The sequence below is a fragment of the Pan troglodytes genome, chromosome 2 (genome assembly GCF_028858775.2).
Source record: "Pan troglodytes isolate AG18354 chromosome 2, NHGRI_mPanTro3-v2.0_pri, whole genome shotgun sequence".
NCBI lineage: Eukaryota > Metazoa > Chordata > Mammalia > Primates > Hominidae > Pan > Pan troglodytes.
In genome coordinates, this window is record NC_086015.1 from 101,114,140 (window position 1) to 101,141,372 (window position 27,233).

Sequence of the window (27,233 nt, forward strand, 5' to 3'; positions counted from 1 at the left end):
ATGGCCTGAAATCCTACTTGCCTCTCTGCCCTATTTTGGCTTTTTAAGGCACTTCTCAATTCTAATTTCTTTACTGACTGGAGCTGACCCCTCCAGCAACTAGTTCCTTGTTCACCTACCACTTCTCTATTCTCATCATCTCCAGATTGGCACAAATTGTGGCTTTTCAACGATGAAGATTTTAATTGTGCTTATATCAACGCTAATTTTGTTCTCATCTTTTTTGGAACTTGCCAGATGTTAGGGGGATAGCAGATGACCCTTTATGTGGGTGTTTTACTGTTTTAAATGAGCTTAAATCTTTCATTTCAAGGGCATAAACAAACACAAAGCCTTTATTGAAAGTTTAATGAAACAAATGGAACCTCTTTATAGTACTGAATGTCCCAGTAACACAACACCCTGATGTTAACAAGATTGGAAACAGAATTGCAATTTGTCACTGTGATCTTATTTCAAAATGAAAGAGTATTTTGGCTATTTCTCTTTGTGGGCATAAAAACTTTTGTCATTATGAGAGCTGGGTATACCTTCTGTAGTGGTGATTTTAGATGAAGAGGAGTCAGTGCAACAGACGAACGGGGTTGGTTCGGTAAGGACATAAAGAGTGAGAAAAAGGGTTCTTTCTCTAGGAGCTATAAGAAGCTGGGAAGACTGCTTGAAAACATTAACATGAATCCCTATCATATGTCTGGCACTTTACAGTTTACAAAGTACTTTAAATAATATTATTAAACATGACCTTTAACCAAACCTATATTATCAATATCCCCATCTTACTGTAAAAAGAAGGGTTAAGGAAACTTACTGAAAGTTATGTAACTACTTTTCAGTCAGAGAACATGTATCAGATGTGCCTACAACTCTGAACATATAATAAAGATTATTGTCTGCATCCTGGCTTTTCGATGTACTTGAAATGAAATGCATTCTCTAAAACCTGTGTTTTGAAGTCTCCTTTTTGCATCCCAGTGTTGATTTGCATGAATTTTTAAATGTAATGTACAAATATAAAACAAGACATAAGTTACTTAAGAACAGAATTCCTTAACAGTTTCTTAAGTACAAAATTAAAAAATAAACTAAAACATAATTATGAGACCCATAAAAGTCGAATTTACAACATCCTGAAACTGTTTTTTTGCCTGCTCACAAAATGCGTACTGGGACAAACACCAGGTCTTTGGGGAGCTGCCATGCCTTGATACAGGTCTTCCAATATTTTACTGTTTTGAACCATAGGAAAATCTTTGTTTTTATGGTGTGCTGTGATTTATATGGGCTTCAGTTGGTGAGAACACTTCATTATGTATTCTTTCTTTGTCACAATTAAAGAAGGCCTATTAGCATCAACACTATTGTATATCCCAACTTAGGCGTAGGCACTCAAATTGCTTGATTGTACTCATATTAGATGGCTGACCATTTCCAGGAAATGCTTATATTAATTTATTTTAGATGATAAAAAGGAAAACTGCAATTGAAGTTTTCATAGGAAACTCAAAAACTCCCAGAGTTCTGTGGATCCCAGTTTGAGAATCACTGGTGCAGTGTTACGCCCAGTTTATAAGCATACAAGGAATGGACTCATTAGAAGTGATAGGGGAGACCAGGAAGTGCTTCCTGGTAGGGATGATTTTAACTGGGTCTTCAAGGAATTGGTGATGTTTCTATACAAAGAGAACTTAGGAAGAGAGAGAATAGGGAACAGGTATTCCGGGAAAAGGTATTCCAGACTGAGCAAAGGCCTGCAAGGGGTTTATGATCTGTTAGGGGCTATATACATTAATGGGACAGAGTGAAAGGAGCAGTAAGAAATTTAGGTTGGAACTGGGTTATAAAGGTCTCTAGACAAAATGTTTGGCTCTAGATTTAAGGCTCAGAGAATTTTTGCAAAAGCCTGTTATACAGATATTGCTGAAATATGAAACTTGGAGGAATTCCTGCCTTACTTTATCTGCTTCAAGAAATGATTGCTCAACTTTGTTTCTTGGCTGTATCATGCATGATGGACCTGTTTAAAATGAGTTCTGTGCAATGTTTGTAACTGTGAAGAGAGTTGGTAAGGTGAGAACAGTATTTATCAAGGGCTGACTGTGCACTTACTTCTGGGCTGGGTACTTTTACTTGCAACGTATCATGTAAATCTCACACTCAGCGTGAAATGTTGGTCCACTTTTATGATCTGACAATTGAAGAAACTGAGTTTGGGAGAGTGCTCAGTGATGGATGCTATGGGCGTTTTGAATGGAACAGTTCTTTGAACTGGACTCTTTTGTCCTTTGCAAGATGTTTGGTATCCATGATTACACACACTAATTGCCAGTAGCATCCTCTGGTCATTGGGATAACTGAAAATTCCTCCACCCAGGTGGGTGGGAGGGAGAGTGATACCACTCCCAGTGGAGAGTGATTACCCTAAATCGTGAGAGGAGGTGAGAAGTGACATTTGAACTTAGGTCTCTCTAATGGACTCTAAAGCTCTGGTTCCTTTTTTGACACCATCCTGTCCACCACCCTTCTGAACTCTGCTCCTTCAAAACATATTTGAATATGTGAGGCAATTGGATTGTTCCTTACTTTGTTCTAGAATGGGTGACACTGTGGCCCATTTCAGATATATTCCTTTTGGCTGTTACTTTGACCAAAGATAGTGTTATTGATGGAAAGAAGGTGAGACAGGATTGCTAGGCCCAAGGTCAGGGGCTGTGTCTTCATCTTTGTGTCCCCTTAGTTCAGGTGAGGAGTGACTCTGTTGATTGGAGCATTAAAACACTTGTTAGTAACATTCAGCTGGGGGTGGTACCCTCCGCAACCTTCAAGTAGGCGCTTAGAAACACAAGGGAGGTTGTTTTTGCTTGTCACTGGCTGGGAATGTTGAATGGGTGGGGCCAGGCTGCTAATGAGCTGTGGTGTAGGAGGTACTCTGTACTGTCAGAAATGTCAGTAGTACTTCTGATGACCAGCATGGGAGAGCTATTGGTCTTCAGGTTAAACTACCAGTGTTGACAACAGCATCAGTTATGTGAGGAAAGGAAGCTTTGTTTTCTAAATTGTCATGATGATTGCATTTTTATTGATTTGAAGCACTAAAAATAATTGGTAACTAGTTAGTTGGATAGGAGATACCTGTGTCACATCAGCAGTTCATGCCTTCAGTAGTGAAGATGATGAGAGAATTCCAGAAGTCTTTAGGGGTGTGTATTTTGTGAGAATCTTGTCCCCCTCTGCTCCTCTAGGTTAATTCAAAGCAAAAGCTTACTCTTGGCAGCAGAGTCAAAATATAGCCTGTTGTAGGGTATCAAAAGTCCACCTTTTCCAAGTGATTTCCATCTCTTGGGTTCAATAAGGTGTCTACCAGATGGCTAATTTGGGAATTCTATTTTTTGCTGTGAACATTCCTTGGAAATGGACTCAATTGTATGCTCTGAAAGTGTTAAAGTTGCAAAGGTACCACAAATTGACCTGCAGTAAGTTTATATAATCAGAACTTCTAACTTTATTGACAGTTATAATATTTTTAAGTTTTTTTACTCATAACAGCGGAAAATATGTAAAAAGGGTACTAGCAAGTTTTGTAAAATAAGAGAAAATATTCCCTCAAGACAAAATATTTTCTGTCCAAAGTTCTGATGAAATATACCCTTAATACCCTTTATTAAGCCCTGAGCTTGGAACTTGAAAAATATCAATTCACTTAATCCTCAGAGCAAACGTATCTTTACTCCCTTTTACAATATATAATTTAAGTCTTCAAGAGGTTCAGTAGGTAATCAAAAGTCTCACAATATTGGTAGTAGAGTCAAGAGTCAAGTTTTCCTTCCTGAATTCAAAGCCTACAGCATTATGTGACAGCTTCCTCCGCTTAACTTGGGAAGACTCGTAAAAGAAGGCTGCCCTTAGAAAATGGTTTGGAATGGAAATAAAAGACAATGGCATGCAGCTGGACATCTGCCCAGATGGACTGGGTCAGAGCTATGGACAATCAAGAATTATACTCCTGAGAGTTGGGAGAGGAAAATAAATGCACACATTTATGCAGGTTATAGATTTATATTTAATTACAAAGAAAGGGTCAGTCTCCTTCAAAAGGGAGTTTCAGATGGAAACTATAGCAAGATACCATATTCTACCTATTTGATAAGCAAAACTCCAGTTTGATGTGGGGAAGCTGGAACTCTTATACACTACTAGTGGGAGTATAAATTGATACACCACTTTGGAGAGAAATTTGATATGACCTATCAATATTGCAGATTCACATACTCAGCATTTCTGATTTCAGGGAATTCCACTGAACATGTACAGTTTGCAAACAGGCCAAAAGTTGCCTATAGAAGTTAGTCATTGCAGCATTGTTTTAATAGCAAAAGATGAAAAATAGAGTAGAATGCCATTCAATTGTGGACTAACTGATAAATCACAGTACATCCATATAGTGAAATATGATGTATCTACCAAAAAGAATAGGAAAGCTTTTTATGTACTGTTAAGGAAATATCTCCAAGATACATTAAGTTAAAAAAAAAAAAAAAGCCGGGCGTGGTGGCTTATGCCTGTAATCCCAGCACTTTGGGAGGCCGAGGCGGGTGGATCACCTGATGTCAGGCATTTGAGACCAGCCTGACCAACATAGTGAAATCCCATCTCTACTAAAATACAAAAAAAATTAGCCGGGTGTGGTGGTGCTTGCCTGTAATCCCAGCTACTCCAGAGGCTGAGGCAGGAGAATCGCTTGAACCTGGGAGGCAGAGGTTGCAGTGAGCCAAGATCGTACCATTGTGCTCCAGCCTGGGCAATAAGAGTGAAACTCCATCTCAAAAAAAAAACAAAAAACAAAAAACAAACAAACAAACAGACAAAAACTTAAGCTACAACTAATTGTGTATAGTATGCCCCATTTGTATATACAAAAGAAGGGGATATGAAATAAATCTGTCACTAGTGTTGCATAACTTATTTTGGGGGTATGGGGAACTGAGTGAAGGGATGAGAGGCAGGAGAAAGATTGTCTTATGCCTTTGTACACTTAAAAATTATGTGAATTACCTATTTCATAAAGTAAGAAAAAGATTGGATTAAAATCTGGTGAATACCTGTGGCTAAAAGAAGGAAAAAAAAAGAAAACAAGAGAATGTATGATCCTGAGTTGGCAAAAATCCTCCAAAGAGAGAATGCACTACATTAACTTATTCAAATGGGAAAAGTTTCAGTTAAGGATATAAATAAATAGAAGTAGTTTTTGTAATGCAGAGTAATTTGATATTTTGACACTTCGTACAAGTAGGAGTGAGACTTTTCTATATTATTAATCTCTAATGTGAAACTGGGTGGAGTTGACACTTGCAGCCACAAATATATCAACATAACTCATTTTTACGTGCTCACCTGTCACCCACCTTGACCTCTCCAGTATGACCCAGGACAGGTTATTAACCTCAGAGTCTTTAGTGATAAATCAAGGGAGTTGGTTTTCATCTCTAAGGTCTCTCTCAGCTTTAGCGTACCAGCCAAAACTCCATGGGCTATTAAGTGTGTACAAAATTGATGTGCCTTATAAATTAGAAAGATTTATATTTTATTGGAAAAGTCACATATGAAAATGCTTTGGTTAATTCTTCCATGTGATCCTAACATTTTGGTTATTTGATTTGAAAGCTTCACCTGTGTTTAAAAAGAATTAATTTAGTGTCGCTGTGTCAAGCACCAGTCTAGGTCCTGGGAATCCAGCAGTTAACAAGGTGCAGCATTGTCTTTGCCTCAAAGCATGCATGCAGTTTTGTGGGGAAGGCAGACATTGCCCAAATCTTTCTTCTCTCTTGAAATAAGTACCAAGGTAACATGTAGGGGACTGTAGGAGCATTTAACAGATGTGAGCCCATTTTTGAGGCTCTCAGAGGAAACTTTAATTTTTTTTCAATCTCATTTAAGCTGTTTCTCCTGGAACATGTGTCTAAGTAATGTTTTTCTGTTCTTGGTTTATAAACTTTGGACAATATATATTGACTTCTGGTTATGGTAGATGAGCACTCAGCTATTTTATACCCTTCCACACCTCATTACTCATCCAGCCAAAATAATCATTATAATTGGAAGATTAAATAAACCTGTAGATTTCTATGAATATTTAGCTGTTGTTTTCTGCTAAGCCAAGTGCTGTACTATGGTTACTTTCTTTGTGTGATATTTTGTTTTTCATGGAGTAAATTACCTTGTTTTTCATTTGCTTATTGCTGCTACTTCTAGGATGCACAAATACATTTATAAAACCACTTTCAGTGCTTTTTTCTACATCATTAAATCACATCTACCAGTTTACCCCATGACTTCCAAGACCTTTCTCTTGGTCTCTGTGTCTTCCTGTAATTTGTATCATCTAGTAGTTCCCAAGCTTGCTGTATTGATATCTCTACTACTCAGCCCTATTTAAGACCACCTATTTTTGGACTTCACGTATTCCTCTTTCTTGGTTAACTCCTCCTTTTGTTGGCATATATCTAACAAACAAGGGTACATGTTAGAATTTTTTTTGTCTTTGCACTTCTGAAAATACATTTTTCTACTCTAGTAAATGATAGTTTGGGTATAAATTTATAGACTCAAAATTACTTGCACTCAGATTTCTGAAGACATTTCTCTATTAGTCTTCTCTTTAATTCTGGATTGTTGAGAAATCTGAGGCTAGTACGATTTCTGGACCTATTTTTGTGATTCATTTTTTCTTTGTGAATTTTGAAATCTCTCTTCAGTGTAGACTCTACAAATGCATAGTAATGTACCTTGCACAGTGCCTTTTAAATTCATTTTGCTGGACAGTTGGCAGGCTCTTTCACTTGAGAGGCTTATATCTTAACGATTTAGAAGGGAGAGTTTGGCTCAAGCTCCCCGTGTGTGGTCTGTGCTTTCTATACTTTTATTCTTGGTATTCCAGAGTCTGGAGGCTTCTCTTTTTAAAAATTGCTAGGCTCCTGCCAAATGTTATAATTTGGGGATGTGAGTTCACTAAGAAATCAACTGACAAGAGGCAGATTAATAGGAGAAATGACATCGAAATTTATTAGCATGCAGGGGGAAAAAATTGATTACCAAATATCCCAGTAGGGTACAGATGCTTATATACCCCACCTCTTAAGAGAGAGGGAAGTGGATGATTTTAGGGGAATAGTAAATACTTTTTATGGGAACTCATTGGGCTTGAAGAACATAACAAAGGCCTGGGACAAAGTCTGTTGGGCCCACAGAACAGACAGTGGTTTATGACAAAAGTCTGTTGAGATGTTATGACAGACTTCAGTCTTTCTTCCTGTAATATGATTCAGTTAATGAAAACTAGGGAAGGGACTAGAGGTAATTGTTTTTTTCTTTGATGGGTCCAAACTTTAAGCAGATAAGAGAACTTCAGAGAACAGAACTTCATTCTGTGCTTTGGGAGAGACAGAGGATCAAAGACAAAAGACGAAGGTGGGATTCAGAGAGACCTTGAGGCTGCTCAGTTCAGCATGTCAAAGTGCCATATTTTGGGGTATGGGATTCTGAGTTTTTATCTATTCTTTTTTGTAAAAGAATTATTGATACATAATTATTGTACTGTTTATGAAGTGATTATATGATATTTTGTTACATTCATGCAATGTGTAATGATCAAATCAGGATTTTTAGTATATCACTTCAGCTTAGCACTTCACTGTTAGAGTGGGGGGGGATTACCGTTAACAATAGTATACTTTAAAATAGCTAGAAGATAACATTTGAAATGTTCCCGACACAAAGAAACGATAAAAGTTTTATTTATTCTAAATTATATTTCTTCCTGTTTTTCTCTCCTTCAAAAATCTCATCTGTCCTGAATGCTGTTATTCTTCGTCTTTTTTTTTTTTAACCTGGTAGCTTATTTCCTCTTATTAATTGCTTTACCATCGTTTCCATGGGACAGAGTTAAACATGTGTTCACCTATATGGTTTTGCTAGAAATAGCAAGAAAATCTTTGCAATTATCATTGTTGCCAAACTTTTTAATTCTTTGAGTATAAATTGAACTCCATAACCTAACCTCTCAATGATGGCTATGAGGAAATAATTGCTTGCTCATTGATAGGAAGAATCGATATTGTGAAAATGGCCATACTGACCAAAGTAATTTATAGATTCAGTGCTATTGCCATCAAGCTACCATTGACTTTCTTCACAGAATTAGAAAAAAAATACTTTAAATTTCTTATGGAACCAAAAAAAAAAAAAAAAAGAGCCCATATAGCCAAGACAATCCTAAGGAAAAAGAACAAAGCTGGAGGGATCATGCTACCTGACTTCAAACCATATTAGAAGGCTACAGTAACCAAAACAGCATGGTACTGGCACCAAAACAGATACATAGACCAATGGAACAGAACCGAGGCCTCATAAATAATGCCACACATCTACAACCATCTGATCATTCACAAACCTGACAAAAACAAGCAATGGGGAAAGGATTCCCTATTTAATAAATGGTTTTGGGAAAACTGGCTAGCCATATGCAGAAAACTGAAACTGGACCCCTTCCTTACACTGTGTACAAAAATTAACTCAAGATGGATTAAAGACTTAAATGTAAGACCTAAAACCATAAAAACCCTAGAAGAAAACCTAAGCAATACCATTCAGGACATAGACATGGACAAAGACTTCCTGACTAAAACACCAAAAGCAATGGCAACAAAAGCCAAAATTGACAAATGGGATCTAATTAAACTAAAGAGCTTCTGCACAGCAAAAGAAACTATCATCAGAGTGAACAGGCAACCTACAGGATGGGAGAAATTTTTGCAATCTATCCATCTGACAATGGGCTAATATCCAGAATCTACAAAGAACTCAAACAAATTTACAAGAAAAAAACAACCCCATCAAAAAGTGCACAAAGGATATGAAGAGACACTTCTCAAAAGAAGACATTTATGTGGCCAATGAGCATATGAAAAAAAGCTCATCATCACTGGTCATTAGAGAAATGCAAATCAAAACCACAATGAGATACCATCTCACATGTTAGAATGGCGATCATTAAAACATCAGGAAACAAGAGATACTGGAGAGGATGTGGAGAAATAGGAATGCTTTTACAATGTTTGTGGGAGTGTAAATTAGGTTAACCATTGTGGAAGACAGTGTGGCGATTCCTCAAGGACCTAGAACTGGAAATACCATTTGACCCAGCAATCCCATTACTGGGTATATACCCAAAGGATTATAAATCATTCTACTATAAAGACACATGCACACATATGTTTATTGCAGCACTGTACACAATAGCAAAGACTTGGAACCAACCCAAATGCCCATCAATGATAGACTGGATAAAGAAAATGTGGCACATATACACCGTGGAATACTATACAGCCATAAAAAGATGAGTTCATGTTCTTTGCAGGGACATGAATGAAGCTAGAAACCATCATTCTCAGCAAACTATCACAAGAACAGAAAACCAAACACCACGTGTTCTTACTCATAAGTGGGAGTTGAACAATGAGAACACATGGACACAGGGAGGGGAACATCACACACTAGAGCCTGTTGTCGGGTTGTTGGGGGGTGTCTAGGGGAGGGATAGCATTAAGAGAAATACCTAATGTAGATGACAGGTTGATGGGTGCAGCAAACCACCATGGCACGTGTACACCTATGTAACAAACCTGCATGTTCTGGACATGTATCCCAGAACTTCAAAGTATAATAATAAAAAAAAATTGCTAAAAGATTACAAAACAGAGGTTTTTCGCTGTCATAGTCTGTGTTCTGTGCTATAAAGGAATACCTGAGGGTGGGTAGTTTATAAAGAAAAGGGATTTATTTGGCTCAGGATTCTGATGGCTAGAATGTTAAGATTGGGCATCTGCATCTGATGAGGGTGTCAAGCTGCTTCCACTCATGGTGGAAGGTACAGGAATCACTTGGGAAGAAAGGAAACAAGGGGTCAGGATGTGCCAGGTTCTTTTTAACAGCCAGTTTTCCTGGAACTAACAGAGTGAAAAATCACTCACCACCACTCCAGGGAGGGCATTAATCTATTCCTAAGGGATTCACCCCCATGACCCAAACACCTCCTATTGGGCCCCACCTCCAACGCTGGGGGTTGAATTTCAACATGAACTTTGGAGGGGACAGACATCCAAACCATAGCACTTGCATACTTATAAAATCAGATATGCTTTATAAGTGCTGATTTCACGTAAGCTGTTGGCACAAAAATATAACCCATTGTAATAGGCAGAATTCCAAGATGGACCCTAGTACAGTTATAGAAAACAGTTAAGGAAAAATATTTTCTATGTTCTTTATGACAAACAATACAAATGGCAATGTCAGAAGTGACATGAAAATGGTATTTGGGTGGTCTCACCAATATTTGTTTTATGTAATTTTTAGAAGATATATTAGAAATTTTTACCTTTCATATTAAAATGTATACAAAAGTGGTTTCTACCTCAGTGGCAGATCATAAATTTCTTGTAACTACTATGCTTCTTATGACAAAGAATGAAATGTTTTGAATTTGATGTTTTAATAAGTGGGGACAAATTAGGTGAGATGTAAACTCTCTTGCCTTTTATTGTCTTGTCAAAGCACAAAGGAGCATTCACAGGATGGAAGGATGGCATTGTGCTTTTTATCAGTAAAAGCTGAAAATGTGAACTGTAATAATGGTGTTTCATTGTTCTAAGTAGGCAAATAAAAAATTTTTGGCAATGTTGCATATATTATGATGCAAAGGAATTAACATTAGGTAATATTTGCAGTATTCGTATTTTGTTATTTAATTGCTTGCATTTTTTGCACTCACTTGTTTTTGCTTTCTTTTTCATCAACTATGCTACTTTGTATTTTTTCTCTTTTTGATAGTAATATTTGCTTTTACAAAACAGGTATAAAATTATAAGAGGACGAAAAAGCAAAAGCACACTCATAACCCTACCCACTCAGAAAAATATATCATTCTTTCAAATGATTCCCTATGGGTGTGTCTAAATATGTCTTCATGTCTAAATATTTTTATAAAAGTAAAAGTTCTTCTTCAAGAGTTTGGAACTTGAATTTTTTTCACTTAACAATAGTGCTCTAACATTTCTGACAATAATGCGTATATTTATATGTTGTAAAAATAATTTAAAATATAATTATTAGAAAAACTTAGTCGTGTCATCACTTTTCAGAATCTTGTTTGCATGTCTAAATGTGTCTCTACTTACATAGGGTTGTATTCTAATGGGGAGGGCAGAAAATATATAGATTAATATATAATATGCTTTGAAGTAAAAATAAAATGGGGAGGGACTTACCATAATGGAAGTGGTGAGTCTAGATAGGGTGGATATGAAAGGTGTCTCTATTGGGTAGCATTTGAGCAAAGACCCAGATGATATCCGGGAGTTGGGCATGAGCAAGTCTGAGGAAAGAACTTTCTGGGCAGAAGGAACATTCACTTAGAAGGTCCTGGGGCACAATCATGTGGCACAGATGCCAGTGTGGACAGAGACACAGAATTAGAGGAGGAGTGGGTGTTAGTAACATGGTGTTAGTTCATAGTAAGGAGTTGAAATGATGAGTTTACTTTTGGAAAGTATCACTGGGCATGTGTTTATATGTGTGTGTAAATGTGTTTTTATATCCACACATATATTATCTGTTTATCTGTGTCTGGAAAAATTTACAGAGGAGGAAGGATTTCAGTTGGGGGGGAGGTCAGCCAAGGTCAGATTCTGGGGAGCTCTGCGAGGGCACAGTCTTGGGTCTCCGGTGCGCTGTCCTCAGGACAATTTGTTGAATGATATGTGAATGAATGCTCCATTTTAGAAAGCAGCTAAAATACTGTTGTGAGTTCACATCACAGCGAGGGATTCAGGGTATTGAATCTTGGGGGGGTGAGTCAAACATTCAGAATCTGAAGGTTATGAGGTGGACGGAGAACTTGGGGAGAATGGAACAGTCATTCACAACACATGTACCGTAGACAGCTCAGGCACACCTCAGACGTACTGAGATTCTCACTCTGCAGCCTGTGATTTAACTGTAATTATGGGTCTTATTTTGGGGGCGTGAGTTGGGGAACAGGAAATAAGTCAGCCTCAAGGTAGATACGTAAATTATAGGAGAGGACTGACCTTATAGAGAAAAGGAGTGTCAGAAGTCTCAGACTGTGAAGCAACAGAGCCTCATAATCATGCCTACCTTTCCTCTCTCCTCCTGATTTTTCTCTAGAGTTTTGAAATCATTCAACTGCCAGATGTTTGGGCTAAAATACATACTGTTTGAGTGCCTTAAAATTGCAGCTTTTAGTTACCTTTTAATTTGAAGCCCAGAAATAGTGCCATAACCACCTGTTTTATATTCTGTTAATAGCCATTAAAAAAAATACAAGTACCACTCTACTGCTGGCAGACACCATTTGTGAATGGACAGTTTTCCAGATGGTGGTTTGGAAATCATTGGTGTGGAACTCTGTCTTTTTCCCCATAGCATTGGACCTGCCGGATGGGACTCCAGGCCAGTGCACGAAAGTGAATTTAATCCATAATGTATCTGCAGTATAGCTTTGAGCAAAGAAAATTATAGAACTTGTCACGTGAGGCTGTGTTTCTAAGAAAAATATCCCAAGGGTAATGTAGATCCCATGGCTTGAGCAGACCCTTTGGGAGGGTGTGAGGATGAATTCCTTGCTGTATTTAAGGACCTAAAGGAGGGCTGAGAGGTGGAATCTGAGGGAATAGAGGGCAGGCCCAGAGCGAGCCTCAGTAATTTTGAAATAAGGGACGGTAGACATTTCTGCCTCTTTGTTATAATGCCCTCATACTAGTTTTGATCTAAGTTGGTTTCTTGGCCATAGTCTTTCTCATCTTTTACCAGAAAAGCCTCAAGGTTGGTCTACCTGTTTTTTTTCCCACTCATTCTTCTGTTGTAGAACACAGCAATGTGGGATTTTAGATCTGACAGAGATCTCATATCAGCTGGTCTGAACCTTTTTAATTTACATAGTTGTAAAATCAGATCCAAAAACGTTCATTTTGACTGAAGTGCATTTTGTCCTCAAGGTGCTGTCTCTGAAACAGACAAAAGTTCATTCTGAGTTGTTGCAAAGCATTTTACTACTTATGACAGTGGGAGAGGGAGTGGATAGGTAAAGATCTCATCTTGTTCTGCATTATTTTTCATTTAGTCCAAGGGAAAGTCTCACCTGGAAGACTGGGGTATTATTTGATCACATTTTAAGGGAAGGATAGATTCTGGCTACTTTTAGGACTTCATCACAGGAGTTGGGTCAGGTGGGCTCTGTGGTGAGGAGGAACATGCCAGGAAGGAAAGGCCTAATGAAGCTGAGGTAGAAGGGGAGGTGCTGGTGAGTGGACCAGGCTTCTGGAACCAGCAAGTTTTACAGTAGTTGGGGAAGATAAACTAATGGGGAGGTTTGCCCTGATTCTTTTTCCCTGTTCTCAACAGTATTGCTGATTCTTCTACTGTAGACCACAGCTCATGTAGTAGAAGTGAAAATCTCAAGTGGGAGGATAATTTCAGGCGGCATCCGTTTTGAGCGGAGTTGGAAACAAAGGAGAGAAGGTAAATTGGCTCTGGAAGTGGAGAAATGTCCCTGTGGACAGAGGGTTGGGGTGTGCTGTTTAGATGTAAGGGCATTCCCAAATTAGGGAATACTTTATGTTAAGTGACCTCATATTTGGGGGTACTCTGAATTGCTGCCAGTGATGGCATTAGCACCAAAGATCGCTTCCTCTCTTGAAATGGCAAGAATTCATAGACTCTGGCATCCATAGAGAAGTAGGCAAGCCTCTAGAAGACGCTTATGGAAGCTGTATCAAGTCTTTACCATTTCCAGATTTTCCTGATGCAGTCACAGTTGTGTATGAAAGAAAGGCATAGGAGGAGGAGGTGCCCAACAGGTGCATTACAGGAGGGGAGAAGAGCTTTACTCTCCCTTACTGTGCCTCACCCCTCTCCACTGAGTGTACCCTTTGTTTCTGTGAGTCTGTCCTGTGGCCATCCAAGAAGGTGCTTTCTTACCTCATGAGAAATTGACTCTGAAAGAGGCCCAGAAGCTTCCCTTGTGCTCCAGTCTGTGGTATGGACTGAAAAAAGGGGATTTTTTTCCTTCCAGGTCCCACCCTGTACTTTCAGTGCTGTATGTGCTCATTAGGGCAACACCTCTTTTCTGGATCGAGAAGCTTTGCTGAACGGCAGTGTTGGAAAATGGGTAGTGTTTTCTAAATAATTGTTACCTAATCTTTAGCCACACTTAACATCTTTAAATAATAAGTGGAGATTCTCCTGGTCAGATTTTTTTCTTCCCCCTACAGCTATCAGTTGTTGATGTCAGCTAAAGATAGAGAGGCTCTCAGACCATTGTTTATCAAGAATGGGGTCAGAGGGCCACCTGCATTAGAACAATCTGGGGTAAAGGGTGATTTGTAGCTCAAAATATAGTTTCCTGGGCCCCGTTCCAATTGGATTCCTTGACAGTCGGGCCCAGAAATCTGTTTGAGAAACATAGATGCCTCAGGTGATTCTGATGCATATAGACATGAGTTCTGAAAGAATGAGGGCAAGGACCTTGTCTGGTTTGTACATTGTGCAACCCCCAGCACCAAGAACGGTGCCTGACACATGTGTGCACTGCTAGTTTGTTGAGTGGGTGAGTGAGTTCTTGGGCCCAGTTTTCCACTGCTTATCTGCTATTGGTTAGGGAATCTTGTTATAATTTAATTTTAAGAAAATAATATCTCTTAAGTGACAGGTTAGGAGCTCTCCTTTATGTAAATTATTTGAAATTTAGAAGGTTAAAGTGATCCTTTTTTTTCATTGCCTATGAAAAATATTTTGTCTGGCACAGAGTCACACAAAGGCTAAATGGCAGTATGTTGGATTCGTTTTCAGCCATGGTCCAAATAAAGTTGCTTGAAAAATGAGGAGCTTTTATGTTACATTGACCTTCATATTTGAGCTATTTTGAAAGATTGATTCTTAAAGTTCTGTTAGCTAAGATGAGGCTATTTAGAAATGTAAGGTGGTTTTATTTGTGCGGACATGTGATTTTGAATTCTGCTCTTCACCCCCTGCCATGAATAAAATGTGTGCTTTCTAAAAATATTCCTAATTGAAATACCCTGGGTCCCAAAGGGGGTTAAATTGTGAGCAAACAATAGGAACAGATTGTGGTCTCTCATGAAGCTTGAGGTGAACATGGTTCTCTTTCCTTGGTATTTATTTTTTAAGAGACTGAAAATATCACCCCAAGCCTTTTGAGTCCTTTTTATTTTATTTATTTTATTTTATATTTGTACTAAGCACACATCTGAGTATTCACTGTTTTTGAGTATATGTAGCTACTGTGTTCTCATTTTTTAATGTTTTGTTTTATTTTTAAATCAACTGAAAATGACCTTGTTCTTGTTGAGTAATTTTTTCCCACCAGCTCCACTCCCTACTTAATGGTTTTAGAGAAGTATGTTGTAGGATAGGAATGGCTGGCATATTCTTTCAAGAGACTTATATGCTCCTCCTTAAGAAAAAAAGACTGATGTTATAATTATATTGTTCCCAATGTAACAGTGTTTTCTGATGAACGTAAGCAGGCGCAAATGGAAATATGGTTATAGATTTTTTTTTTTCTTTTGAGACAGGGTCTCACTCTATCACCCAGGTGGAGTACAGTGGCGTCCTGAATAGCTGGGACTACAAACACGCACCACCATGCCCAGCCCTTTTTTTTTTTTTGTCAAGACAAGGTTGCCATGTTGCCCTGTCTGGTCTCGAACTCTTAATCTTAAGCCATCTGCCTGCCTTGGCCTCCCAAAGTATTGGGATTACAGGCCACACCGCACCTGGCCTGGTTATAGATTATTTTTTAAAATTTGTCTAACAAATACTATTTGAGTGCGTTCGTGGTGCCAGGCGGGGTGCCAGGCTCTGGGATCTTCTGAATTAATAAGTTTATATTCTCGTTGGGAAGATGGACAACTAGCTGTTAATGATAAAGAGTGGCAAATATGTGGGAGGTATTGCTGCATGCAGTGAGAGCACAAAAAATACAAGTAAAACCAGAACTAAGCTGTAAAGGATTTAGAGTTGATTAGGGTGGGGAAGGATGTTGCAAGCAGCAGAATAAAGTGATTTGTAGGAGTGTAAACTTTCGTGTATTCTAGTAATGTCAAGTGGTTCTGGGTAACAGTTGTATCAGGAGTTAGGGCATGAATAATGTTATCCATGCTAAGAATGTTTCATGTAGAAAAGTGTTGAAATTTTAATAAAAGGAATGATTTTTATCAGTCAACCAAAATTTTAAAATATGTTGTTTGCATTAAAACTCAACACATTTTAAAATTTTGGTTTAGCAATAAGAATCATGCAACTTAAAGGATGTAAGTGAGAATTTTAAGAAATATCAAGTAATATTTCTTTTGGTGATTTTAACTTAAATTCTTCCATTGTTTGCTCAGTACTTAACGTGCTGATTTACTGCTGTGTTTTTCTGGAATTTGTGTGTGTGTTTGTAGTTTGTATTTGGAAGTAATTACAGCTATTTGAAAAGACTGAGTTCTGCCATAATCTCATGAACTTAGCTGTATTTTCTGGAGAGCTTTTATATTAGAAAAGAAACTTACCGTTTTCATTTAGAGTCTTAGGCAGTATGTTTATAGATAACCCTGTAAACACACCAAATAAAGCAGAATTTCAGCAATCTTGAAGCATGAACTAGGAGACTAAAATTAGATGTTGTATGTTTAAGTAGTTTTTAGGTAGATCATTCAAAATAGATTGTAGTTAGAGAATTCACTTGTCAAGGTCAGCATTATTCTTAATTATACCCCAAATCTTTATAACATGATCTTTTTACATGTATTTGCCAGTTTGTTTTTGTTAATTTGAGCTTAAATAGACCAAAATCAATTCACGTTTACTTTAAAAAAAACTGAATTGTAAACAGCCTTTTGGCAAAAGATAAAGACTAGTAAAATAGAAAAAAAGATAAGAATTTATTCACTTTTAAAGAAGCAATTATGAGAAATTCTTATTTTATACATTTGTACGGGTTACAATTCTGTATTGTACAATATTTTCTATTGTTTTATTCCTGATTTTGTTCCTGAATTGTCCCACAGAATTTTTTATGTGTTTAACACACAGCTCATATATGTGTGTATATATGTATATATGTATATATGTATATGTATATATGTATATATGTATATATACGCGTATACATACGTATATATGCGCATATATACACACATATATGCATATATACACATATATATGCATATATATGTATATTCTTTTTCTATTGACATTTAGAAGCTTTAAGGATCTGTTTAGCGGTATCCGTTTGGTCCATGTGTTTCTGCATGGAGTCTTGGACTTAATGACATTTTAATCCATTGTATTTTCCAGGTGTTCATGATTTATTTTTTGTTTCCATTTTTTGACCATGACCATTTGTTTCTTGGATACTGTGCGTAATAACATAGACTTTTATGGATAGAAAATGTAAATGGCATAAATCGTGTCCTCTCTTTCCATCTGATCCGCTTTGGGACGGCCTTTATTTGATCAGAGCTATTGATACTTCCTCCTCTCCGGGCCTTCCACCACCAGTGACCACTATTCGACATCTGGCCTACTCTCAGTCATCCTCCTGCTTATGCTTGTCCCCTCCTTGAAGACTTCCCACTGCATGTAGGACAAAGGTCAAATTTCATAACGGGTCAGCCCTGGTCTTCATAGTCTGGTATTCACTAATTTTTGGTCTCAGTCTCATCCCTTGGAGGATTACCTCTGTCCTTCGCAAGCTCTGTGCTCCAGACTTATATTAAAAGCAAACAAATAAAACTTGGTTTTCAGAAAATGCCCGATTCTCTATTACCACCTGCTTTTGCACCTCCTCTGAGGGTACTTTACTGAGTAGGCAGAATTGGTTGCTCCTTATTCCTTTTATGCTTCGTAGCATTTTGTTCATTTAGCAGTTATAACTCTTATGAAACTGTATTGTTAAGGTTTATGTATTAGTGTCTCTAACTAGACTGAGTTTTGCAAAGAACCTGACGTGCTCATTTTTATATCCTTAAGGCTAAGCAGAATCCTTGGCATATGGTAGAGAGTCAGCCATCTTTAGAGTGAAGCTACTTAATTTGTCTAGTATTATGAAAGTATGAAAACAGGATAATGTTTGAACAGAGATATAAATATTTAGATCTGGAAGCTGGGCGTAGTGACTCCTGCCTGTAATCCCAGCACTTTGAAAGGCCAAGGTTAGAGGATCACTTAAGGCCAGGAGTTCAAGACCAGCCTGGGCAACATAGTTGAGACCCCCATCTCTACAAAAAATGAAATAACTGGGCATGGTAGCATGCACCTGTAGTCCTAGATACTTACGAGGGTGAACCAGGAGGATTGCTTGAGCCCAAGAGGCTGCAGTGAGCTATGATTGCACCACTGCACTCCAGCCTGGGCAACAGAACAAGACCATCTCTAAAAAAGAAAAAAAAGAATCTTAAATGTGTCTTGGGAAAGTAGTTTATAATGACATCCCAAAAGGCATCTGAGGGGGTATTCCAGACTAAAGACAGTTAGAAGTAACTATTCGGGAAATCAGATTTTAAGGTGCCATCTGGAACACGTTTGGGGCTAGATAAACCTACATCTATTTTTGAGTATTCCCAGAATTCACTAGATGGACCTATATGTTTATAGTGATTTGCTGAATAGAAATGCATTCTGTTCCAAATAACACCCAGCATGGGCATTAAAAAAAGATCTGGCTATGGGGAACCTTCACATAAATAATATCTTAGAGTGCTAGCACTTGCCAGTGTTATGAAAGTAATACACAGGTGCTCTTTTGTTCAGATATATCATTACTGTGATGTTGATTATCTATGTAAGAAAATATGAGGCACAATGAGTTCACACAAATATCTGAAGACTAGATGAACATTTTTGAATGCATTTTTTGAATTTAGAGATTCAAATCAATATATCCTTGGTATAACATGGTGTATCAATCTTTGAGCATTGCAGATAAAGGACCTTTCAGTTTGAGTTTAAATACAGAAAACTTTTAGTTTCGTAATTTTCTTTTAATTTCAAAAGAAACTGTGGTTTTTATTTTTCAGTGTTGAAAATGAGCCCATGAGCACAAGTCAGAAAAAGGAAAATGTACTTTCATCAGAAGCAGTAAAGGTATAGTTTTAAATTAATATTATTTTATATCAAGCAAATATCTTAAATTGCTGTTAATTCTTTTAGATTCTGTCATCTTATTTTACATTTCAAAAAGAACACTGTATAATTACTTTTTGTGGAAATCCAGCCCAGCTTTGTCAGACACTTGCATCAGGAGGTGGGACGGGAGTCTGGACAGGTGGGGAAAGGCTCTGAGAAGGGAGTATACAGAGTGGTGTTCTTGGCTTTGCCACTAACCCAACTGTGTGATCTTCAGCTGAGGATTTAACTTCTTCGTGTCTTTGCTAATCTGTAAGTCAGATCACATGACCTCCATGGTCTCTTTTTCCTAGGAAGTTCTGGGATTTATGAGTTTTCTGAAATGTTGCAAAGCAATAGTGCTTTTGGAGGGTAGAAGTTAATAATCTGTTTCTACATATCATTGCTCTGTGTTAGGTGTGTTTGGTTAGCTTGCATGTCATTCTTGGCTTCTCTAAGAGGACAAGCACAAAAAGTAGATAAGCTACACACCTACATAGGGGATTCTCCATGAGTAGTTGAAAATCCTTGAAAATCACTAAACCTTTTGATCTCTCTTTTTATTCATAAGCGGTTTTCTAGAAATTTGATGTTTCCAGTTTCTAGGTATGTGATCACGTTTTGGTAGCTATCCCACAATCATGGCTTTTGGTCCCAGTTGCTTTCTTTTCACATGATTTGTGACATCAAGGAGAAAATTTGAACCTTCTGGGGATTTCAGAATAAATTAGCTTGGTCAGTAGAAAGACTGAAAAGTTATTTCAATTCTTCATTACTGATATGGGCACTTTTTAATATTTTTAAAAACTATATAATGCCCAAGTACATTACACATTATAAAGACAAAGTTGTTTTAATTCTTTATTTCTGCCTTCTCCATTATAATAAAAAAATACTTATTGAAAGGAAAAAATGAAGATCACCTTGCTTTCCTTTCTTCACTCCTTTGTGAGTCTGGCTACTAAATCCTCCTTCTGGTGGTTTTTTCATGTATCTCACTTAACTTCTCTTCTGCAATCAGTTGTTACCCAGCCTGCTGGTTTACCATTGTATGGGCTCTATAGCTGCTGCTGATTTTTCAGTTTTTACATGCCTTGAGTTGCCCTACTCAAGACTTTTACTTCTAATGCTATAAATGAAACTTGCCCTTGTGTTGTTTCATAGGAAGGCTGTTACTTCTGAGATCTCAAACTTCCAAGTTTCTTTGGTTATCAGCTTTTGTCATTCTATCTCTTAATCCCTTGTTGCCTCTGTACTCACCCTTTACCAAACCTTCCTGCTTTCCTTGCTCCCTTTTCTTAGTCTCTGCTTCTTTCCGCATTTAGCCTATACCTGCTGGTTTATTTTAGCTATACTTTCACCTAAATAAATCTTCAGTCTCCAAACTTGGATAAATTCAGCCTCTTATTTCCAGTAGTGCTGTTTTCCACCTGCAGAGGCTCTGAAAGTTATATCTTTGTGGATTCAGTAAATATATTTGGCAAATAGAATAGCTGGGCCTCTATGCTAACAATCTTTTCCATCCATTCTTAACATCTAATTTTGAGTGCCGAGGATAATTTCATTTTGGCATCTAAGCCCCTAAGTAAATACCATGCAGTCATGAAACTGTTTCTCTTGTGATTTGAAGCCTATGAGTTTACTTATATACAGAAACTGCAGTTATCCCATAATAGAAAGGATACCGTGGCACATTTTCTGGGGTATCCTGTGCATTTTGGCTCATGTAACTTTTTAAAAAACCTTCTGGAACCTACTGGTAGGATTTCTTCAACCTAGCCGCACAGACCCAGTTGTTCAGGGACTGTTGCTACCAGGCATCATAACAAATATGTATTTTGGTAAGGTAACATAAATTTTATAATGCTTTCTGTGATAAGAGAAAAAATGTGCATCATTTCCCAGTTGATCAGAACCATAACAGATTTATGTAAACATAACCTTATATAGTCTTCTTTTTGTGTTTGACCTTGAGATACCCAATGATGATGTCAAAGATTGTTGGTTGCAAGACAAGTTTGAACTACAAAAATTAACTGTATTTTTAAACAATTAGAGATTATATTTTATATTAACTTTGGACATCATTAAATTTTTGATTCTTAAAATACCACTTACATGCTACACAAATTTTGCTATTTTACTAACATCGGCGGCTACTTCTAACATTTACATCTATTTTTCTACTGGAATATGTATTTTATGTTAATAAGGTTTTTATATCTAGCTGGAGATGCTTCCGGAAATTTAGTCCACATTTGATCGTTGTCTTGTAGTCTTAAACTCTTGCTTCATTCACATCTACTTTGTGTTATGCCCTGCTCTCTTCTACCTATGTCAGATGAATATTTATCCCTTTCTCCCTTGAAAGGCTAAATTCCCTCAAGCCCCCATCTTGACTACAACATGTGCAGTGGTATTGGTGTCCTTACTTTACTGCCTTTCCTTGGCCCTTGCCTTGACTACTACTATCCCTCCATCTTCGCTGGCTTCTGATTTGCATCAGGTCTCTGTGTTTCTCTTTAAATATATAAAATTAAAAACAATGTTTTTGTTTTATTTTTGTGAATCTGGTTTCCTTTCCTTTTGGTCTGTTATTCTACATTACTCCTACCTTTTACCTCAAAATTCCTTATGAAAGTCTGTCTTAAGCATTGTTCAGCTCTTAATGCTTTCTGCTCGGACTCCTGTTTCTCTTTTAGTTCCCTCTGACATGGGAAGCCTGGTACTGTGTCTGGCGCACGTGTCATGGATGCTCAGTATGTAGTCGCTGATTGAATAAAAGCTATTCCATGAAACCAGTTACATTCATGTTCACCAGTGACCTTTTGCTGACCATATTCAGTAACCTTTCCCTAGTTCTCATTCTATTTAAACAGTTGAAACACTTTTTTTTTCAAGTCTTTCTCTCCTTTTTAGAAATGTTCTTTGGTTTATCTTTGCTTCTGTGATATTGTCCTTTCTTGGTCCCATCCCTACCTCTGGCTACTTCCTTCAGTTTCCATCACTGATTTCTTTTGGCTAAATACTTTTTCATGAAGATGTTTCTCAAAATCGTCAGTTCTCCTCAGTGTCAGTCCTCTGAAGTAATATCTTCCAATGCTTTGGTTCATCTTTTGGCTCCTGTGTCTTTACGTGACATCCATCTAGAGCTCCAGACTTGATTATCAATGTTCCAGACATTTCCCTGTGGATGTTCCTTTGATCTCAAATTCAGTTTCTCCAAAAGCCTTAATATCTTCGGAGATGTTTTTTCAGTTTTTTTGTTTTTATTTTTTCTTGGGAGTGTTAGTGGTGGAAAGTAGGGAGGATTGTCTTACTGTTTGGGTGAAGGAAGAGCCCTTGGGCTCAACTTCTCTATTTGAAGATTTTCAAGCAAACTCTTAGTTTTAATCCCATGTCTGACACTGCCTTAAGTGGTTCCTAGTGTCTTCAAATCCTAAGTCATTTCAGATTGCCTATGGGATGATTGTTAGGTTCAGAGTCCCTTTTTGCAGTCACTTAGGTAGAAGCTTTCTCTGCCTCTGTCTGCTTTTGCCTTCTAAACCTTTTCTGAAATATCTTGCCTGCTATATTCAGCTGTTTTTGCATTGCTATAAAAAAATACCTGAGACTGGGTAATTTATAAAGAAAAGACGTTTCATTGGCTTACAGTTCTGCAGGCTTTACATAAAGCATGGCACCAACATCTGCTCGGCTTTGGTGGAAATCATAGCAGAAGGCAAAGAAGGAGCAGACATGTCACATAGCAAGAGCAGGAGCAAGAGAGAGGGGAAAGCTGCCACACACTTCTAAACAACCAGATCTCACGAGAACTCACTCACTATTGCAAGGACACCACAAAGCCATCCATGAGGGTTCTGCCCCCATGACCCAGACACCTCCCACCAGGCCCCACCTTCAACATCAGGGATTATATTTCAGTGTGAGGGTACAAACATCCAAACTGTATCACCAGTTATATCTGTTCTCTTCCTGTCTTTGTACTTATAACTAAAAACAACAACAACAAAAATACCCTTTTGCTGTCATTTTAGAGTATTTTGTTCAAAAGGAAAAAATCAATGTGTATGTTCTATCCACAGTGTTAAACAGAATTTGTATCCCTTTGTATGTAGTTGAAAAAAGCGAATCTCAAATTAAGTCACTTGACACAACTCCCACTGATAATGAACAGAGGCAAGATAATTCAGAGGCAGTTATGTACCATGATTCTTCCTACTCGTGTACTGAATTTTTAAGCTATATTCATAAACTTCATTTATCAAAAAGAAATCCTATTAAAACATAAAAATAACAATGGCAATAAGTCTTTTTCCAGAAATGAACCATGAGCTAAATAAGATTATTATATCTGGACCACAGGTTATAGATTCTCCAACCCAGGCCTCAATACATCAATGATTATTATGCATATTCTCCATAGCTTGGCATCTGCCTTATATAAAATCTACCACTGGTCCCATTTTAGAATGCTGCTCATGACTAATCATACAACTTTGTTGAAGGATTTAGCATCTTTTAAGAGGAAGTATTTGGTGTATGCCTGTGATATTCTTGTAAATAAAATGAAATTAATAAGTATTAACTTACTGCATATCAATATCAGATATTTATGACACATTACCCTTATTTCTAATAAGTAAATCACTTATTACAAAGAACCGCATTTTTTGTTGCCACTGTTTAATAATTGACATGTAGAAATGGAAGAATTGTAGCCCAAGACTATTTCACTGAGGAAGAATGATCACTAATTGTTCTTTACATTAATGCCCGTATTCAGAATACAGAATTATGTAGTAAGATGAATATTTTAAATATTTGCATCTGTTCATGTTTTGATTTTATGTAGCTCCTCTTTCCTTATTAGGTTTTCAACTCTTTCTCAGTGAGAGTAAAATGGTAGTCAAATTTAAATGTGTTAAATGTTGTCTTGGTTAGAGGGAAATTAATTACTGAACCAATTTTTAAAATATGTATGGCTTTAGTGTATGCTTGCTATCTTTGTTTGTTTGTTGTTGTTGTTTTGAGACGGAGTCTCGCTCTGTCACCCAGGCTGGAGTGAGTGCAGTGGCGCGATCTCGGCTCACTGAAACCTTCACCTCCTGGGTTCAAGCGATTCTCCTGCCTCACCCTCCCGAGTAGCTGGGACTACAGGCACGTGCCACCACTCTCGGCTAATTTTTTGTATTTTTAGTAGAGACAAGGTTTCACCGTGTTAGCCAGGATGGTCTCGATCTTCTGTCCTCGTGATCCGCCTGCCTCAGCCTCCCAAAGTGCTGGGATTGCAGGCATGAGCCACTGCACCCAGCCTGTTTGTTTTCTAACAGACAGGTCTTGCTATGTCTGTCTGGCCTCAAACTCCTGGGCTCAAGCAATTCGCTCACCTCAGTCTCCTGAGTAGCTGGGACTACAGACAGGCATACACCATTGCTCCTGGTGCATGCTGTCTTTTTTTCTCAGCAATGCAAATAGCTGCAGCAGTATCATGTCAGTTTAACGTACAGATTTTTATACGCCTCTTTTTCAAACATAACAGTGCTCCCACCCCAACAATAATTGTACCTGCAACCCCGTATATAAATAGATTACAGCACAGTTTTCCCTGTTGATGGTGGGAATGATTTGCCTGGAGCTTCACAGTCAGCCACTGTTCTCTGCCCCTGCCATTCCTGGCACCTCCTTGGAACAGTTTTGAAATTACATGTGTAATGATGGAAAGAACACAGTCTTTGTAACCAGGTATGCCTGGACTTAAATTCTAGATCTTCCAGGTGGTGGCTTGGTAACTTTGGGAAATTTATTTAACCTCTCTGAATCCTGGTTTATTGATCTGTAGTAGGGCGGGTCCTTATTTCATAGAGGTGTTTTAGAATTAACTAAGATAACATGTTAAGTACTGTACAATGCCTGATACAGAGTAGGCACTTGGTAAAATGATTGCCTTCTTGCCATATAAAGTCTGGCTAAAACTTAGAAATACTGTGAATCTTTGCTTGAAAATGGTGGTGATTTATTCTGGGTGAATAGTATAGAAGGCAGATATTTGAAATATTGATTCTGCATAACGTTTGAGAAGAAGGTACATACAAGAAGGCATACCATATTCAACTTTAGCTGGAAGTCAAAATCTTGCCTCTTGATTGCTTCTAAAAAAAAAAAGTGAGTGCTACTGGAGTGCCCGAAATGGAAAATGCGCTGTGTGTTACTGTGCTGTCCAGTTGACCAAATGGACTGCCAGGGCTTAAGCCTGTCATTGTGGCTGATGGTAGTCTGGGCACTTGACATCTTGTAGTTATTGAATTGATTGTGTTGTAAGGTATCTGGTTTGATTTGCAGCCACTTCAACTATGGTATACCTGGAATGTTCCTACATTGCGGTATGATGGAATATCTTATCAAAATGGAAACTGAATATAAAGGATCATGTATGTACTCTAGATTTTTGTGAGAAAATTTGCCTTTACAGGTGTCAGATACTGATTCTGGAACACGAGAGTGAGCGCCAGAAAGCTCTCAGAGAATCAAAAGCATTTGTTATTCTGGCCCAGTGCTTTTGCTGAAATACTTATATCATAACAGGAGGGAGTGGCTTTCCTGCCATTCCTTTTCTTGTTCCTTTCTCTTCTCTCTTTGTATACCTGCCCTGGTTGATTTGATTTCTGCCTGCATCTTGGCCAGTGACTAGCTCATATATATTCCTTTAGCCCAGCATATATCCTGAGCTTCAGGGTGATAAAGCCTGCTATTTCACGGACCTCTCCTCTCAGATGTCTCTGAGTATAAAGTTTGACATACTCAAAGTTGAACTCATTTTATTTTAGCTTCCTGCTATTTCTGGAAGTACCACCACACTACCCAATCTTGACACCTGGGAATGAATCTAGTATTTTATCTCCCTTCCCATTGAACTAAGGCCCATCAACAGCCCTTCCTTCATACGCATACCCATTGATACTGTATAACTCATACTTTTCTTATTTAGATCAGCAATTTCACGCATATTTTTTCTCTGATACATATGAGAGGTAACTGTTTTGGGTCACCTGTGGTTAAGGGCACTTATTTTAATAGTACATATAACTACATCTCTTTATCAAAAATTATATCGATTTGAAAACAGTGAAAGTAACACGCCAGATATAACTTTAATTCTATACTAGAACATTTTTAGAAGGTAAAATTTTAGCTTTTAAAATAATCTTGGTAATAAGTTATTAATTACATCCTAGAACTGATCATAACACTGATGTGTGATGATATAAAAGTTGCAAATAGCTTATTGTTTTAAACTATAACCAGCTGCATTAAGGTAAGGTAGTTGCCTACCTACCTTGCCTGTTGTCATTTTCTAGTGAAAAGAATAACTCTGTGATAATGATCTAATGTTATCTTTGAAGCAAAATTACTTTAACAATAGGAGTATAAACAGTTCATCTTTACAAATTTAGTTGTAAAATCCATTTATTGAAAAATATTGACATGAATATATATCAGTACTCACTGAGGAGTTAATCAGACAACCCACCACGATGAAATCCTTTATAAAGGTACTGATTTTGATTTAAGATTTTAGCATCAGCCTGTAATCCCAGCACTTTGGGAGGCTGAGGCGGGTCAATCACTTGAGATCAGGAAATGGAGACCAGCCTGGCCAACATGGTGAAACCCTGTCTCTATTAAAAATAAAAAAATTAGTTGGGCATGATGGGCGTGCGCCTGTAATCCCATTTACTTGGGAGGCTGAGGCAGAAGAATGGCTTGAATCTGGGAGGTGGAGGTTTTGGTGAGCCGAGATTGCACCACTGAACTCCAGCCTGGGTGACAGAGCGAGACTGTCTCCAAAAAAAAAAAAAAATTTAGCATCATTTAAGCTGTAATTCAAGATAGCAGCAATAATAAACTAATAAAGCATTTTTCTCAAAATTGTGAATTTCAAGTATTGGTGGTGGAATTTCAACTTTTGGCAAAATTTCCAAGTAATACGT

The 27,233-nt window shown here is 37.7% G+C and overlaps 1 protein-coding gene across 5 annotated transcripts in view; it reads left to right on the forward strand.

Moving 5' to 3' along the window:
- The window catches only part of CRYBG3 (crystallin beta-gamma domain containing 3), a 126,481-nt gene that overhangs the window by 1,920 nt on the left and 97,328 nt on the right, over positions 1-27,233 (forward strand). For 3 of the 5 annotated variants that reach the window (XR_010155658.1, XM_526496.8, XM_063806929.1), the window contains exon 2: positions 19,155-19,221. The exons of 1 other annotated variant lie outside the window; for it this stretch is intronic. Coding sequence is in view for 3 of the 4 variants with exons in the window: in XM_526496.8 (XP_526496.4) it covers positions 19,155-19,221 (67 nt within the window). In the remaining variant the exon portion in view is untranslated. Of the gene's footprint in view, positions 1-13,473; positions 13,591-19,154; positions 19,222-27,233 lie in introns of those variants that run through there. One more of the 5 variants, XM_009445939.5, reaches the window with a different exon arrangement.